We start from the raw sequence: 16,504 nt of genomic DNA on the forward strand, positions 1-16,504 counted from the left end.
ATTCCGTGGTTATGCATTGTGTGCATGCCTGCAAAGATGTATAGTTCATATTCACTGAAGAGGGTTATATGTGGTTTTCCCCCCTACTAATATATATATATATACATATATAGTGTGTGTGTGTGAGAGAGAGAACCAGCTGGTGTTTGAAGAGCTAAGTTCCAGGGAAAAAAAGGAATGACTGCTATAGACATGGGTAGAGGTCTAAAACTGTGGGCACCCTCTCTGGTGAGGAGACACTGGCCTCTGGAAGGGGGCGGGAATACAATGGGAATTTAAGCAGATCTGGAAAAACTGCCCCTTTTCTGCCTGGCAAAGGGATCATGTGAGATGTGAGGATGACAGTTTAGGGGAAAAAAAAGTCCTAAGTAAATAGAATTTCAGCCAATGCTTTCATGAACTTCACCCTTCTTTGGAATGTTTTCTTTCTCTGGGAGGAAAACAGAGGTTGAGTCATTTATACATCATGAGTGAGAACTTCACTAAAAAGGAAAACACATGAGTTGTTTTCCCTTCAGTGCTTTCTTAAAAGTCAATTTGTGAGCTCTGCAAGCTTGTCAAAGAAATGGAGAAGTGTTCATTTCTAAAGAACTCATCTCCTTTACCTTCTTTGTTCTATGGGACTGTAAATCTTCATAGCTCGGAGGACTCCTTACCATGATTATGTGATGCAAAAGCTTGATCCTCCCACTTATGACAACGATTTGTCATGTCTGATCGGCCTCCCTCTCCCCACCCTAACCCCCTAAATTTCACATGTATCACTCTGACTTTATGATTCTTTTTCTGTGATTCTGCAAACTGTTAAATGTATGATATCATCCTTGGAGCCGGGGGCATGTCACCTCTGGGTTCCTACATGCAGGCTGTCATTTTGATCCTGAACAGCAGAAGGAGATGTTGAGCCAGGAGATGTTTAAAAAAAAAAAAAAAACTTAGTATGTAAACAATTAGTGGTACATTTCAAATAATTACAAGGCTGAGGGCTAAAATGGTTTTTTTTTTTTTATAGCAAACGTTCCCCAACATTCTCTTCTTTCAGAGGAGCCTCAAAATAAAACCATTTTCATAAGTGTTTTCTACATAGAATGAGCCTTCAGGGAATCGTTTCGTTTTGATGTAAGCCAAAACATTCCGTTTTCTGGCCTATCTTGGATTCCCAGTTTTCTCATGGGTACTCATTTTATATATGCGAGTTGGAGCCTGATGTGTTAGTGGCTGACTCGAGTGCCCATCGGCAGGGAGCGTGGTGGGCTGAGTCCTCTGCTCCAGCAGTAGGTGAAGTGAAGCTTCTGTAGTCAGACTGACTTATGCTGTGCTACTTTGAAGACTGTCATCCATTTATTATGAAGTCAAGGGTCCTTGGAGAGGAAATTTGCATTCCTTTAAAGGCATCATCTTTCCAATTTGAAGGGAACAGTACAATGCCACTTCCCAGGATGGAATGTCACCATAAAATCATCCTCTTAGGCAGCCAAGAAGGAGGAGATGTGGGCAGGACTGCTCCCCAGCCACTGCTGATTAGGTTAGGGCATTCGGAGGGTTTTCCATGTGGGAGGACCTCTCCATTGGGACATCTGTAGTGTCTTTCCCAGAAGACTTACTCTATTGTTTGAGCCAATGAGTACAATTTTTGCTTAAAATACATTATTATAATGACTGTGTCAATTCAGTAAATACCATCATTTATTTTTATTGTCATTAAAAAGAAAAAAAAAAGCTTCTCTGAGAATTCTTTTAAGCTGTATCACATTACATTGTTTTGCAAATAGATGAATTTATCTTATGTATAAAGATGCCCTGGAATTCCTAGATTTCTTTAATTTTCTTTAGTCTTTCACGTTCCGTTATTTAACAATATTGCGCATCAGATCAGTCTTTCTTAAGCCTTTGAAGCTCTGACAACATTATGTACCGAACTTATCAAGAGACCCTGGTTCAAACCCAGCTCAAAATGGTGATTTAGCTTTTAGGTAATTTGAAACATTCAAGATGATTCTGTTTTTGTTATGTTTACCCTCCTACTTCCTGGAATTTGGAATTTGCTATGGTATCCCCATCGCAAAGAATTATCCATCTAGCTCACTGAAACTGGATCTTACGCCACAGCCTGTCTGAATAGTGCTGAAGCGATTTACCTCTAGGTCGCTCTCTTGTTAGAGTTAACAGGTACGCTCTGTATACTTCGTTATAATTTGCTTTTCCTCTCCTTCTTTAAGGAAAGCAAAGGAAAATTTGTTTGGACAAAGCAGAAGTTTTTCCAATGGCCATGTAGTTTGGGAAAAAAAGCAGCATCTGGAGCTGGATTCAATTGTAGAAGAAACCGTAACAGGAGATTATGCCTTAATCATAAATGGTCACAGTTTGGTGAGTTCGCTTAAGGCTTTTGTTCTTTCTTCTTCTTCACCTCAATAATCATCTCTACTGTGCTGTCATAATGAAACCTCCTTTCGAGTTTTCCAAACAAATGACACTAGTAGAAACGGTGTACACAAAGATTTCCTATTTGCAAAGGGAAGGGAAACTTCTAGTATATATTTCATACATTATTGTTTGAACCACTACAGTGAAGGGGAGACTTCAAAGAAATACTGAATTCACAGACTATCAGTCTTCTCTAAATAACTGTAGAACATTTAGCAGTATGATTTAAGTGTTTTTCTCATGGGGGAGGTGTGTCACAGCTCACTGTTATTTAATTAAATAATGCAACTGGATGGATGTATTGTAATTATGGCTCTTGTTAATGTTTGTGATTTGCAGAGCTCAACTTGACCTTCATATAATTACCACATCAAATTATTGCCATTAAGATACCTCTAGTGGTTTTTCTAAATAGCCGCATCTTACAGCAATGCCAAACAATTTGCTTTGATTAGGAAATCTGGTTCTTGTCATAATAGAATAAACTTGTATTGCACGTTTAATGTAGTTCAGCTTCCAAATCTTGAACAAATATCAAAACACTCCTCTGAGTTTCTAATTTAAAAGACAAAAGCTCCAATTGCACTTCACCAAAATTATCATTTATATGTACAAAGAGCTAATCTTGAATCTTTCTCTGGCTTTGATGATCATTTTTCACTTTCAGTGTCTGGAAAATAAGTGTATCATCTTGTAGACAGTTTCTTAGAGGACAAAAGAAGTTGAATATGGGTGTATTGTATTTCCCCTTGTGATCAGCTGTCTGTTAGCTCATAGTGCTTAGAGCATTATCCAGCTGGATTCCAGACGTAATGATGTGTTGCCTTCTACACCATGGAAAGTTACAGAGCTCAGCTGCAGGCCAAGCTCAGCTGAAAGTTTTCCCAGATGACAGGAACCTCCTCTCCCTTACACAAATGAACAGCAACTGAAAATTCTGAGCCTCCCAGCTGGGACTTGGGCCTGGTAGCCTCCATGTTGAATTGCCCAGCAACCACAATGTGGAAAGGGTCCCTACTAAGTTCTGCTTTGACTTTCTCTCAGGCTCAAAGAAGCCAGTGTGTGGTAGAATTAGAGTACTGAGGCAGCTACATTCCCTCTTCTCTATTTCTGTCTCTTAATAAGTTGAAAAAAGAAGATGACATAGCTGCTCTTCAAGAACCCTTCAGCTTCAAATCCTGAAGCTCATGAGACCGTTAGATGTCAATTTTCATTTAAGGAGACTTAATCACATTTCTGTTAGTATAGTCAGATTTTTTTTTTTACAAAGAAATCATGATTCCAGTTTGCTCAAATCTTGATTCTTTGCAGAATGTAATTGGGTCTTTTTGTTTTAGAGTCCTACTTTGGTTTTTTACTTGTTGATAATAAGAAAGAAGGAAAAAAGGGACCATTTTGAGTAAGACAGTTTGTTACATACTTTCTCTTTCAGAAAGGGAGATCATATTTGAGAATGCAAAATCATCATCTCCCCCTAGGAATTACTGACTCATACATAAGAATTTTCTATACCAGAACCACATTTTTTTTTTCATCGTGGTTTAGGTGAAAGTTCACAGCTCAAGTTAATTTCTCATACAAAAATTTATACACATGTTGTTATGTGACATTAGTTACAATTCCTATAACTCCCCCTTTCCAACCCAGGTTTTTTGTGTCCATTCAACCAGTTCCTGTCCTTTCTTGACGTTTCATCCCACCTCTGGACAGGAGCTGCCCGTTTGGTCTCATATATCTGATTGAACTAAGAAGCACACTCTTTACAAGTATTATTTTATGTTTTATACTCCCATCTAATCTTTGAAGAGTGGGCTTCAGGAATGGTTTTAGTTCTGGGTTAACAGAACATCCGGAGGCCATGGCTTTGGAGGTTCTTCCAGTCTCAGTCAAACCATTATATCTGGTCTTTTTTCATGAATTTGAGTTCTGCTCCACACTTTTCTCCTGCTTCTTCAGGGACTCTCTGTTGTGTTCTCTGTCAGGGCGGTCATTGATGGCACCATCTAGTTATTCTGGTCTCAGGCTGATGGAGTCTCTGGTTTACGTAGCCCTTTTGTCTTTTGGGCTAATATTTTTCTTGTGTCTTTTGTGTTCTTCATTCTCCTTTGCTCCAGGTGGGGTGGGACCAATTGATGCATCTTAGATGGCCGCTCACAAGCTTTTAAGAGCCCAGATGCCACTCACCAAAGTGGGATGCAGATCATTTTCTTAGCCACCTTTTTTATGCCAATTGACATAGATGTTCCCCAAAACCATGGTCACCAGGCTTCAGCCCCAGCTACTCTGTCCCTCAAAGTGTTTGGGTGTGTTCAGGAAGCTTCACAGCTTTTGCTTTAGTCCAGTTGTGCTGACTTTCTGTGTACTGTGTGTTGTCCTTTCCTTCACCTAAGATGATTCTTGTCTACTGTCTAGTTAGTGAGCTCCTCTCTCCCTCCCTCCCCACCCTGAGAACCATCAAAGAATGTTTTCTTCTGTGTTTAAACCTTTTCTTGAGTTCTTATAATAGTAGTCTCATACAATATTTGTCCTTTTGTGACTGACTAATTTCACTCAAAAGAAGATGGAAGGAACACACGGAGTCATTATACCAAAAAGAATTAGTTGATGTTCAACCATTTCAAGAGGTGACATATGATCAGGAACCGATGGTACTGAAGGAAGAAGTCCAAGTGCTCTGAAGGCGCTGACAAAAAACAAGGCTCCAGGAATTGATGGAATATCAATTGAGATGTTTCAACAAACAGATGCATCGCTGGAGGTGCTCACTCATCTATGCCAAGAAATATGGAAGACAGCTTTCTGGCCAATTGACTGGAAGAGATCCATATTTATGCCTATTCTCGAGAAAGGTGATCCAACCAAATCTGGAAATTATAGAACAATATCATTAATATCACACGCAAGCAAATTTTTGCTGAAGATCATTCAAAAACGGCTGCAGCAGCATATCAACAGGGAACTGCCAAAAATTCAGGCTGGTTTCAGAAGAGGACATGGAACCAGAGATATCATTACTGATGTCAGATGGATCCTGACTGAAAGCAGAGAATACCAAAAGAATGTTTACCTGTGTTTTATTGACTATGCAAAGGCATTTGACTGTGTGGATCATAACAAATTATGGAAAACATTGCGAAGAATGGGAATTCCAGAACACTTAATTGTGCTCATACAACAAGAGGCAGTTGTTCAGACAGAACAAGGGGATACCGAATGGTTTAAAGTCAGGAAAGGTGTGCGTCAGGGTTGTATTCTTTCACCATACCTATTCAATCAATCTGTATGCTGAGCAAATAATCCAAGAAGCTGGACTATATAAGGAAGAACGGGGCATCAGGCTTGGAGGAAGACTCATTAACAACCTGTGTTATGCAGATGACACAATCTTACTTGCTGAAAGTGAAGAGGACTTGAAGCACTTACTAATGAAGGTCAAAGACCACAACTGGACCAATGAGCAACATCATAATAAACAGAGAAAAGATTGAAGTTGTCAAAGATTTCATTTTACTTGGATCCACAATCAACAGCCATGGAAGCAGCAGTCAAGAAATCAAAAGACGCATTGCATTGGGTAAATCTGCTGCAAAGGAGCTCTTTAAAGTGTTGAGGAGCAAAGATGTCACCTTGAAGACTAAGGTGCACCTGATCCAAGCTATGGTATTTTCAATCGCATCATATGTATGTGAAAGCTGGACAATGAATAAGGAAGACTGGAGAATTGATGCCTTTGAATTGTGGTGTTGGTGAAGAATATTGAATATACCATGGACTGCCAAAAGAACGAACAAATCTGTCTTAGAAGAAGTACAACCAGAATGCTCCTTAGAAGCAAGGTTGGTGAGACTGTGTCTTACATACTTTGGACATGTTATCAGGAGGGATCAGTCCCTGGAGAAGGACATCATGCTTGGCACAGTACAGGGTCAGCAGAAAAGAGGAAGACCCTCAACTAAGTGGATTTACACAGTGGCTGCGACAATGAGCTCAAGTGTAACAATGATTGTAAGGATGGCTTAGGACCAGGCAGTGTTTCGTTCTGTTGTGCGTAGAGTCGCTATGAGTCAGAACCGACTCGATGGCACCTAACAACAACAAGAACAGGATGCAGAGATAAGAGTATGAATATTTCTCTTGTGGTAGAGGTGATCACACAGTGGTATCACAAATGCTAGAAAAGAGGAATGAACACCATGCTTTGAAAGTATGGAGGCAGGCACATTTAAGTCCTCTTGGGAAAGTCAGGGAAGATTTGTTGGAGGAAATAATATTTTCAGGTAGAGGAAATAGCAAGAGTAAAGGCACAGAGGCAAAAAAAACCTGTAAAATCATGGGAAACAGGCAATTTGACATGATGGGAATAAAGAGTATATCTAAAGGTGATGGTAGAAGATAAAATTCAAAAGGAAGGTAGAGGCTAGATGTAAAGAGCTGTGAATGTCTTACCAAGGAACTTAGAGTCAAAAGTTTCTCACTGATTATTCAAAGATTCTTTCAAAGATACCAGTGACTTAATGTTTAGATGGATTCTTGTTTCTTAATATGCTTATTAAATAGTATACAGTGATAAGTTTTCTACAAGAAAAATCATGCAGTTAATTGGAAGGGATTGTGTTCTCTTTTATAGTAATTTCTTGGCAGATAAAATCATAGCAATTTCTTGGTGGATAAAGTCTCTTATGTTTTTGGAGGTGACCAAGGGTGGAGACAGTCAGGGAATCCTGTCCAAGACATGGGCTGCATGCCACCCTTTGCACAGGCTTCTCTTGATTTCAGTCACTAAGTTCTTCAAGTGCCTTTCTCCAGATCATATGCTTTTTGTCTTGCCCAGCATTAACAACCACAGTAACAAACACCAAATATGCAAGACAATAATGCAAAGAAAATGATTCCATCATGTAGAAAAAATAAATCACCATCATTTTGTAGCTCATTGTAAACTTGGTGAGATGGGGTGTCAATTCTGTTTTTTAGTGGTTTCTAGAACTTCTCCAGCATTTAACTGTATCTCTCCAATGAAGCATGATGAGGTGTCAAGGAGGACACACAAAAGGTGCTTTCTTTTACCTTTTTTTTAAAATTCCTTGGCATTTAATAGGGGTTCAATATTCATTTCTTTAGTTAATTTTTATTGCTTGTGTTGCCCAAATCGATAATGATTTGTTGAAGTGAATTAAACTGTATAGAAAAAATCAGTTGAGAAAGGAGAAATTTGCTTCCCAAATTACATCTCTCATTCATTGTTTCATGATCCTTTCTGGAATTTTTTTTTTTTTAATAATAACATAGGCTCATGCCTTAGAAAGTGATGTCAAGAATGATTTCCTAGAACTTGCCTGCATGTGTAAGACTGTGGTGTGCTGCCGAGTCACCCCGCTCCAGAAAGCCCAGGTAGTAGAGCTGGTGAAGAAGCACAGAAATGCCGTCACTTTGGCCATCGGTGATGGAGCCAATGACGTCAGCATGATCAAAAGTAAGAGACCATTTGCTCAATGGGGCATGCTAGATACACAGTGTCCTCAAGTTTAGCATTTGGTAATATGCCATAGAGATTGATTAAAATTGGTTTTTGCCGGTGGTTCTGAAATGGATGATACTTTCTGGGCTCAACATGTTGATCATTATTAGCATTTATCAAAATACCGCTTTGTCTTTAATTAAATCATCTGCATATTTTCAGGCTAGGACAGGACATCGGTGACTTCATACAGTTTGGGGAAGTAAGTTCCTGTAGTGTAGAGGAAACCATGGATCCAGAGTCATAAGACTTGAGTTTAGTCCCAGTTTTGCCATTTACGAATTCTAGAACTTATATAAATTACTGAACTTTTCAGAGCCCAATTTCTTCTTTTGTAAAACTAGGATAAATACCTAACTACCATGAGTGTTTTGTGAGATAACCAAAAAACCAAAGCCATTGCCATCAAGCCAATTCCGGCTCATAGCAACCCTATAGGACAAAGTAGGACTGCCCCATACAGTTTCCAAGGAGCACCTGGTGGATTCAAACTGCAGACCTTTTCATTAGCAACTGTAGCTCTTCACCACTACACCACCAGTGGTCCATGAGCTAGTATATGTGAAAAAACTATAACTGTTTATAGCTGTAAGGTTTCCATAAATAAAGAATAACATGAAAGAAGAATGACAGGCTCTCAAAAGAGATTGTGTCTTTGTTTTGGGAATGAACATGTTCCTCCTTTCCTTCGTAGGTGCACACATCGGCATTGGCATCAGCGGCCAGGAGGGACTGCAGGCAGTCTTGGCCAGTGACTATTCGTTTGCACAGTTTAGATACCTCCAAAGGCTTCTCCTTGTTCACGGAAGGTGGTCCTATTTCCGAATGTGCAAATTCTTACGCTATTTCTTCTATAAGAATTTTGCATTCACACTTGTGCATTTCTGGTTTGGTTTCTTCTGTGGTTTCTCAGCCCAGGTTGGTAAAAAGCACTTTTCTTTCCTTAATAAGATCCTCTGAATTGCAGATGGCTCTCCTTCGTGGCTGTTTACTAATAAATAGAGCATTTTTATATACATAATACAAGTGACAGTACACAATTACATAATTGATAGTTGACTCGAACTTTGAACCCAAGAAAAATATATATTTAACTGGAGTTTTTTTTTTTTTCTTATTGACATAGTAATCAATAAGTACTCCTTCTTATGCATTTTTGAGTTTTTACTTGAATGTTTTAGAAAGATAACAGGTAAGCTTAATGGAGAGTTTCAATTCAGAAGTCTAAGAAACACTAACAAGAAATGTTGAGGTATCTTTATGAGGAAAGGGGTCACTTGCCCAACACACTGAATGTATATTGGCTGAGAATTAATGTGTTTTAAATCAAGGAGAAGTAATTGATACCATGATGTCAAGGTTGTTTTGACAGCAATTCATCAGGTAAAAATGGATTTATAGATAATATTGATAGCAAGAAAGAAAATTAGCAAATTCATGAGTTTGGGCTCTATTTTTATATCTACTTATATTCATTTTAAAGGATAGTTATTTAACCCTGTGTCTTAGATATCAGGAAAGTTTTGTCCTGCGTAGCAACTGTGAAATGTAAGATCTATAGCACTGAAATACATTTATGAATAAAAATAAATTCCACTGAAAATTTGAGTGCAGGTTTTATACCATTAATATTTTGGACAACAAAAGAAAAAAGCTGTCCAGGAAAATGAAGTGGTAAACATAACTCTTATAAAGAATTCTTCAGTTGTCCTTACTTCATTTTGGGTTTAATCAGTGATACTGGTTTTAATGAAATGAATGAAGCTAATTTTTTCAATCACTTTAATTCCAGAACGGAAACCCTGGTGGCATAGTGGTTAAGAGTTCAACTGCTCACTAAAAAGTCGGCAGTTTGGATCCACCAGGCACTCCTTGGAAACCCAATGGGGCAGTTCTACTCTGTCCTATAGGGGCGCTATGAATTGGAATCGATCCAACGGCAACAGTTTTGGTTTAATTCCAGAAAAATTGATGATGAATTAAATCTTGGCATTTTATGTTATCTCAATGTGCCAAGGTGGATTAATGAATTCTTACTGTAAGGAAAGTATATTTTGCACATTTTTTCCTTTTCCTGGGAATTTGAGATTTCTTAAAGTGATGCACACCTGTGCCTATTCCTAGTAATCTCTTTAAGGATAACACGCTCAGAACTAATAGAATATGTTGATTCTTTGCCCTTCTTGGAAATCTCTTGATAGCTGAAATAAAGCAGAGTGTTGATTTTAACTTCTCAAAACTGTTCTTAGTGCTACTTCAGAGCAGGCCTGGCAGTGGGGTTACCTACGTGTTACAACTCCTCCCTTGCCTGACAAAGACAAATATGGGAACGTGGCCTGTGTCTTCCTATGCTGGTGACTCTCCCTCTACATAAGAACAAAACAGGGCTATTTGCAAAAGATTTAATTTTCATGTTGCAAAGGTTTGGGCCGAAGAATCACAAACTATGAAGCGACAGCTTAACCTTTGTTTAGTCCTCTGCTGATCTTTTGGTTAACAGCCGAGCTCTTAGCCACTGTGCCGCCAGGGCCCCTTAGTCCTCAGGACCCAGAAAAGTAGTTAATGGTTTATATTTAAACACATCCAGCTGGATAGGCAGGCTAACCACCACCAAAAATCGTCTTCGTTGGAACCGTGAAGTCGAAACTAAAGTTCAGTGACTTCTAACCTCTGCGTCTGGGTGATTTTCTGGTCTGCTCTCAGGGTCTGCTGAAACTGGCCAGAGTCAGATACTAAGCAACTGGGTTTTTAATCCTCTCACCAATATTTACATTTGAAAAGAGAACAGCAAGGGAGAGCAGTGATTACAACAGAGACATGAACATCTAATAGTTAAACTGCAACTGAAGAACACGCCACCTGCCTGAGGATAGGTTTCTGAAATGTTTGATCTAACTCAGCCTGTTTGTTTTCTGTTTTCCTTTCTTCCTCTTTTTTTTATTTTTCACACTGAAAGCTCTAATTAACTGCACAATCTTCATTTTGAACCTAGCATCAGCCCTTCAGTCCTGACCGGCTGTGTTCTTTCCTATGTGGGCGAACTGGACTGGAACAGTGGTTCTTAGCTGTTAGATTGCATTGGAATCACCTGGAGGCTTGTTAGAGCACACATCTCTGGGACCATCCCTAGAGCTTCTGATGCAGTAGGTCGGAGGTAAAGCCCGAGAATTTGCATTCCTAGCAAGTTCTCCGAAGGTGCTGTTGTTACAGATCCAGGCACCATACTTCCCAATCCACTGGGCTGGGCAAAAGGAGTACTGGTGACACAATGGTTAAGAGCTCGACTGCTAGCTGGAAGGTCAGCCACCCACCAGCCGCGCTGCGGGAGAGATACGACAGGCTGCTCCTGCAACAGAAAATCAGAACGTCTACCTTGCTCTTGTCCTTGAGCCCAGAGTGAAATCCAAGGTGTAGACTTTTTGTTTTGTCCCTGCTATTCATCTTTTTAGAAGCAAAGGAGGCCAGTTAAGCAAACAGCTCACCCCCGCAAAACCAAAAATTTCTAAAGGACTTAGAATCCCCTCATCCCTCCTGCCACAGCTATCATCCCTGAGGCTTTAAGGCAGGATCTGGATGAAAAGGGATGTCTGCTTCAGGGTAGAGGATTGCTTTTTCCATTTTACCCAGTCTATTATGATTTTCTCTAGTTTAACTATGAGTTCCTTGAGGAAAGGAACCACATCTAAATCATCTATAGGGCCCATCACCTTGAATAGTACGTGGCACACAGAAGGCATTCTGTTCATCTCACATTGTTGGGTTCTTCTAGAGCCCTTGCTTGTACATGAGGCAGGTGCAGCAGGAGACTCCTTTTGATACGCCAAGCACTCATGCAAATTGCCGCTTACTCCACCTGCGCCAAAGGGCATCTCTGCTGACTGCAGATGGACTTTGTGTAAATGTGTGCAGCCTGGCCCACACTATGGGGAAGGGGCTTGATGTCTTAAGGCTTAAGATCTAAATGTGATTATGGCATCAATTCCAGAAGATAGAATTTTTTTTTCCAGTTGTGTTAATGTTAATATACAATGTTTAATTGGGCCACAAGTGATGCATTTCTTTTCTTTTTGAACTTTTCAGTTGTGAAATTTTATTTTAGTTTAGCTAAAATAAATGAAAGATGATACACTTTTGCATCAGTTTTTTTGCAAACTTATAGAAATAAGTAATTATTCCAATTTCTGAAAGAAAGCATGTGAAATGCATACAGTGCCGTGGTGACACCTGAAATCTGGGTTCTAACTACAGCCCCACCACTTATTAGCTATTTGAGGAATTTTGTGAGCCAGTGGTTAAATACAAGCCATTATTCTCTCACTTAATAATGACACAAGCCTATTATTAAAAATTAAATTATATCCCAGACAGAGCAGGAAAAAAACGTAGGACAAAATTCAAATTCACACAAAAAAAGACCAGACTTACTGGTCTGGCAGAGAATGGAGAAACCTCCAAGACTATGGCCCTGACACCCTGCTAACTCAAAACTAAGGCCACTCCTGAATCTACCTGTCAGCCAAAGATTAGACAGTCCTATAAAACAAGCTGCATGTGAGAGCTGGACAATGAATAAGGAAGACCGAAATTGACGCCTTTGAATTATGGTGTTGGCAAAGAATATTGAATATACCGTGGACTGCCAAAAGAGTGAACAAACTTGTCTTAGAAGAAGTACAGCCAGAACGCTCCTTAGAGGCAAGGATGGCGAGACTGCGTCTTACATACTTTGGACATGTGGTCAGGAGGGATCAGTAGTCCCTGGAGAAGGACATCGTGCTTGGCAGAGTAGAGGGTCAGCAGAAAAGACAAAGACCCTCAATGAGGTGGATTGACACAGTGGCTACAACAATGAGCTCAAGCATAACAACAATTGTAAGGATGGCACAGGACTGGGCAATGTTTCATTCTGTTGTGCATAGAGTCGCTATGAGTCAGAACCGACTCGACGGCACCTCACAACAACAACATAAAACAAGCAATAACACATGTGAGGAACTTGCTCCTTAGTTCAGTCAAGTATAGGAGACCTAATGGGCAAATCCTGCCCCAAAGCAGACAGGAAGGCAGGAACGAACAGGAAAACTGGCCGAACAGACATGGGGAACCCAGGGTGGAAAGGGGGAGAGTGCTGACACATTGGGAGGATTGCAACTAATGTCACAAAACAATTTACATACACATTTTTGAATGAGAACCTAATTTGCTTTGTAAACTTTTACCTAAAGCACAGTAAAATAAAAAAAAAAGAATGAGCCCCCCAAATAAAATTATATAAATGTACCATTTAAAGAAGTTATAAAAACAAAGTTAATAAATGCTCAACTTATCACTACCTAGTTGTGTTACCACGTTTGACTATTTATGCTCTTGAAGTTATTTACAGCTATTGGGTCTGTATGGTGGAAATACCACTGCACGTCTCTTCCCAACTTCCTGTTTACTGACATCACTGCTTGAAATTGGCCCATGCACGAAGAGTCACACCACGGAATTTGGCAAATGCTACAAATTAGGGTTTTTCTTTTTTTTTTTCTTTTAAGAGCTAGTTTTAAACAGTTACCTGCATATCACTGGACACAGATCCCTTTTTCAAATTCTTACTGCGGAGTTCAAAACGGACAATGAAACTAAATAGGATAACAGGACTCAAGAATAATGGAAGGGAATTACCATGCAGGGAACTTAAAACTGGTTATTAGATATGCCCCTTGGTGGGGCAGATGGTCCCTTGTGTTACTGCTTTGGCCGAATCCTGTCTTGGCTGTCGGTGGTAGAATTAAACTTTCCTGCCTAGCTTTGGCCCACCCTCAAAGAGGATGACCTTCAGCAGGTCTTTCCTACGTGGATTACAGGCCTCAATTCTCTGAGATACGCAGAGGGCAAAACAATTTCCTTCCTTCACCTGTTTACCCTAGTCCTCCTCTTCCCATTTCTGTCCTCTTTTTTTTGACCCTAAGATTCATGATTGACGGTAGAAATGCCCATGCCCCTCACCCCTTCCCACAGGGGCTAACCTTGCTGACGATAACTCAAAATGGAGGAATCAGTTTATTCCCCAACGTCTGGTCTCTTCACTGTTGAATAAAATTGCCTATGGACCTTCAACAGCACTGTCCAGGTTGCCTGACATTCAGAGCTATTGCTTCCCGTGTCCTTGAACAAATACACAGCCATCTCAAGAATAAGCAATAATGCTCAGACATGCTCAAGAAAGAAAGCCTCGTGTAACTTACTGTCTATATATGTGAGGGCATATTTTTATTGTCTTCCTTGTTCATACCCAGCATAGGGAGCAGCTAGCTTCATGCCTACCTTCTTTTAAATCCCTCTCAAGAAAAAGCTCTCTATTTGAACCCAGGGCTGGGTTGACAGGTTCATTTCTGTATCTTTCTCTGAGGATTTGAGCGGATCCTTTGCTTATCCCTTCTATCAGATAATTGGACTCTTTATGAGCCATTGAAAATGGAGAATGAAATAGCCCACCACAGGGACCAGGGCCTAATATGTGCCTGGCATTTTGTTAGGTGTTGTGCACGTATTTTCTCATTTTATCCCCACCAAAGTAGGGAGGGCATTGGCGTTATTGTACAGATCAAGAAACTGGAGTTTAGAGAGATTTAGCATCTGACTAAGGCAGCAGAGCTTGTAAGAGAAAAAGCCAGGGGAGAGCCTGTATCTAACACCAAATTCCCACCCGCCTCAGGAAACTGGGATATTGAACCCAAGAGCTTGAAACTGAATAGTCTAACTACCGTGGATGGTGTTTCTTACTGATAATGTTCTTTCTTTTTAGACCGTTTATGACCAGTGGTTCATCACCCTTTTCAACATTGTCTACACTTCGCTGCCTGTTTTAGCCATGGGGGTTTTTGACCAGGTATGTGTTTTTCTCCATCTTTATAGCTTATTTTGCTCTTTTGAAGCCTTTTGATTGCTTCTAGCTTCTAAGTAGAAGACATGATTCATGGAAAGAGTTATTTCAATGGGTGTTGGTGGATCACAAAATCTTCCAGTTTCACTCTCCCAAAAAGGTTATCTGATCAAAGTTTGGCTACTGTCATCTTAGAGGTTCACACTCCACATTCTTGCTCTAAAGGCTCTAAGAAGTCTACAGTGAATAGTCTCTTCGACTTCATTTAGTCTAGCATTTCCCAAACTTATATGACTACAGTTCCCCTCCCCCCCACACACAGCCATATATCACAGCCATATATCGTCTATTAGCGGAGTCCCTAGGTGGTATAAATGGTTAACGTGCTCAGCTGCTAAATGAAAAGTTGGGGATTCAAGTCCACGAGAAGTACCTTGGAAGAAAGACCTGGTGACCTACTTTTAAAAAATCAGCCACTGAAAACCCTATGGAGCAGTTCTGCCCTGACACACATAGGGTCACCATCAGTCAGAATCGATTTGCTGGCAACTGGTTTGGTTATCACCTATTAATATATCTCAAAACTAGTGTCTCATGGTTCACACACTGGGAAATGCTGCATTAGCGTCTGAGAGTTTGTAGAGAACCAGGCACTGATAGATGGAAAATCACGGAACTAGGTTGGAGTGCAGAGGGCAAGCATCTGCAGTGGGGTTTCCTTGGCCAGCACAACCCCGGAACAGTAACTACAGACAAGCACAGTAGCCTGCCAAAGAGAGGACACGAAGCCCCCTGCCAGCCATGGAGAGAAGGGCACACAGGCTTCTTTTGTTTAGCATCAGTGTGCTCAAGAGGAGAGAAGGGAGAGAATCACTTAAAAAACAGTGCATCCTTGGTATGCTCAGAGCCTTGGAAAGTACTTCCTGAAAGGGGAAACTGGTCTGGCTAGCCACGGGGAAGTGGAAGACTAGCCAGAGGAGTTTCCATGGCACAATTAGAGTGTATTATTTAAAAAAAAAAAAAAAAAAAATGTTTTTTAAGTATTTTTAAGGAGACCAGATTTTCTCCAGGCTGTTCTTGGACCCATTTTCTGGGCCCCATTTTCTGGCCCAAAGCCTTATGTTGCAAAATATAAATCTTCACATTATGAGCTCATTCTGCTGCTCCATTCTGCTGGCTTCTCAGTCACTTCTAAGTCTCACTTCTCGTATGTAAAAGGGGCAGCTTGTGAACAACAGAGTTTGTAGAACTCTACAAAAAGTGATGAACTCCTGAAGACCTTAGATGTAAAGGGTTAAGCATGCTCATTTCCAAGTGCCTGTGTTTACAAGTGTTTCTTTTCTTGGTGCTTTGTAGCTGCCCAGAATGTGGAATAAAATAATAAAAAGAAAAGCAGATTCTGGGAAAAGATAGCTATTGTGCAATTTGAAAAAAAAAAATAATAATAATAAGGTCCCTATTGCAATCAAGTTGAAAGTCTCTCCCTGTCCTTTCCCCGCTGTCAGCTTTGGCCCTGAAGCTGATCACAGGACTATGAAATGCTATGCTGGAAGAGCCTCAGTGGCCATCTATGGATTCACTCATTTTATAACAAGGAGGCTAAGGCTCAGAGGTTCTAGTGACTGTCCTAAAGCCACATAACTCCTAAGTGACAGAACTAGGTCCAGTGCCCAGGCTGCTTGACTTTGAGG

General features: G+C 40.3%; 1 protein-coding gene across 1 annotated transcript in view; it reads left to right on the forward strand.

Annotated features, from left to right (window-relative positions):
* ATP8B4 (ATPase phospholipid transporting 8B4 (putative)) overlaps positions 1 to 16,504 on the forward strand; it is a 366,292-nt gene that overhangs the window by 328,617 nt on the left and 21,171 nt on the right. The window contains exons 22-25 of the mRNA XM_064291985.1: positions 2,220 to 2,367; positions 7,714 to 7,897; positions 8,637 to 8,860; positions 14,736 to 14,819. Of these exons, the coding sequence (XP_064148055.1) occupies positions 2,220 to 2,367; positions 7,714 to 7,897; positions 8,637 to 8,860; positions 14,736 to 14,819 (640 nt within the window). The remainder of the gene's footprint in view (positions 1 to 2,219; positions 2,368 to 7,713; positions 7,898 to 8,636; positions 8,861 to 14,735; positions 14,820 to 16,504) is intronic.

The sequence above is a fragment of the Loxodonta africana genome, chromosome 10 (genome assembly GCF_030014295.1).
Source record: "Loxodonta africana isolate mLoxAfr1 chromosome 10, mLoxAfr1.hap2, whole genome shotgun sequence".
NCBI classification, from domain to species: Eukaryota; Metazoa; Chordata; class Mammalia; order Proboscidea; family Elephantidae; genus Loxodonta; species Loxodonta africana.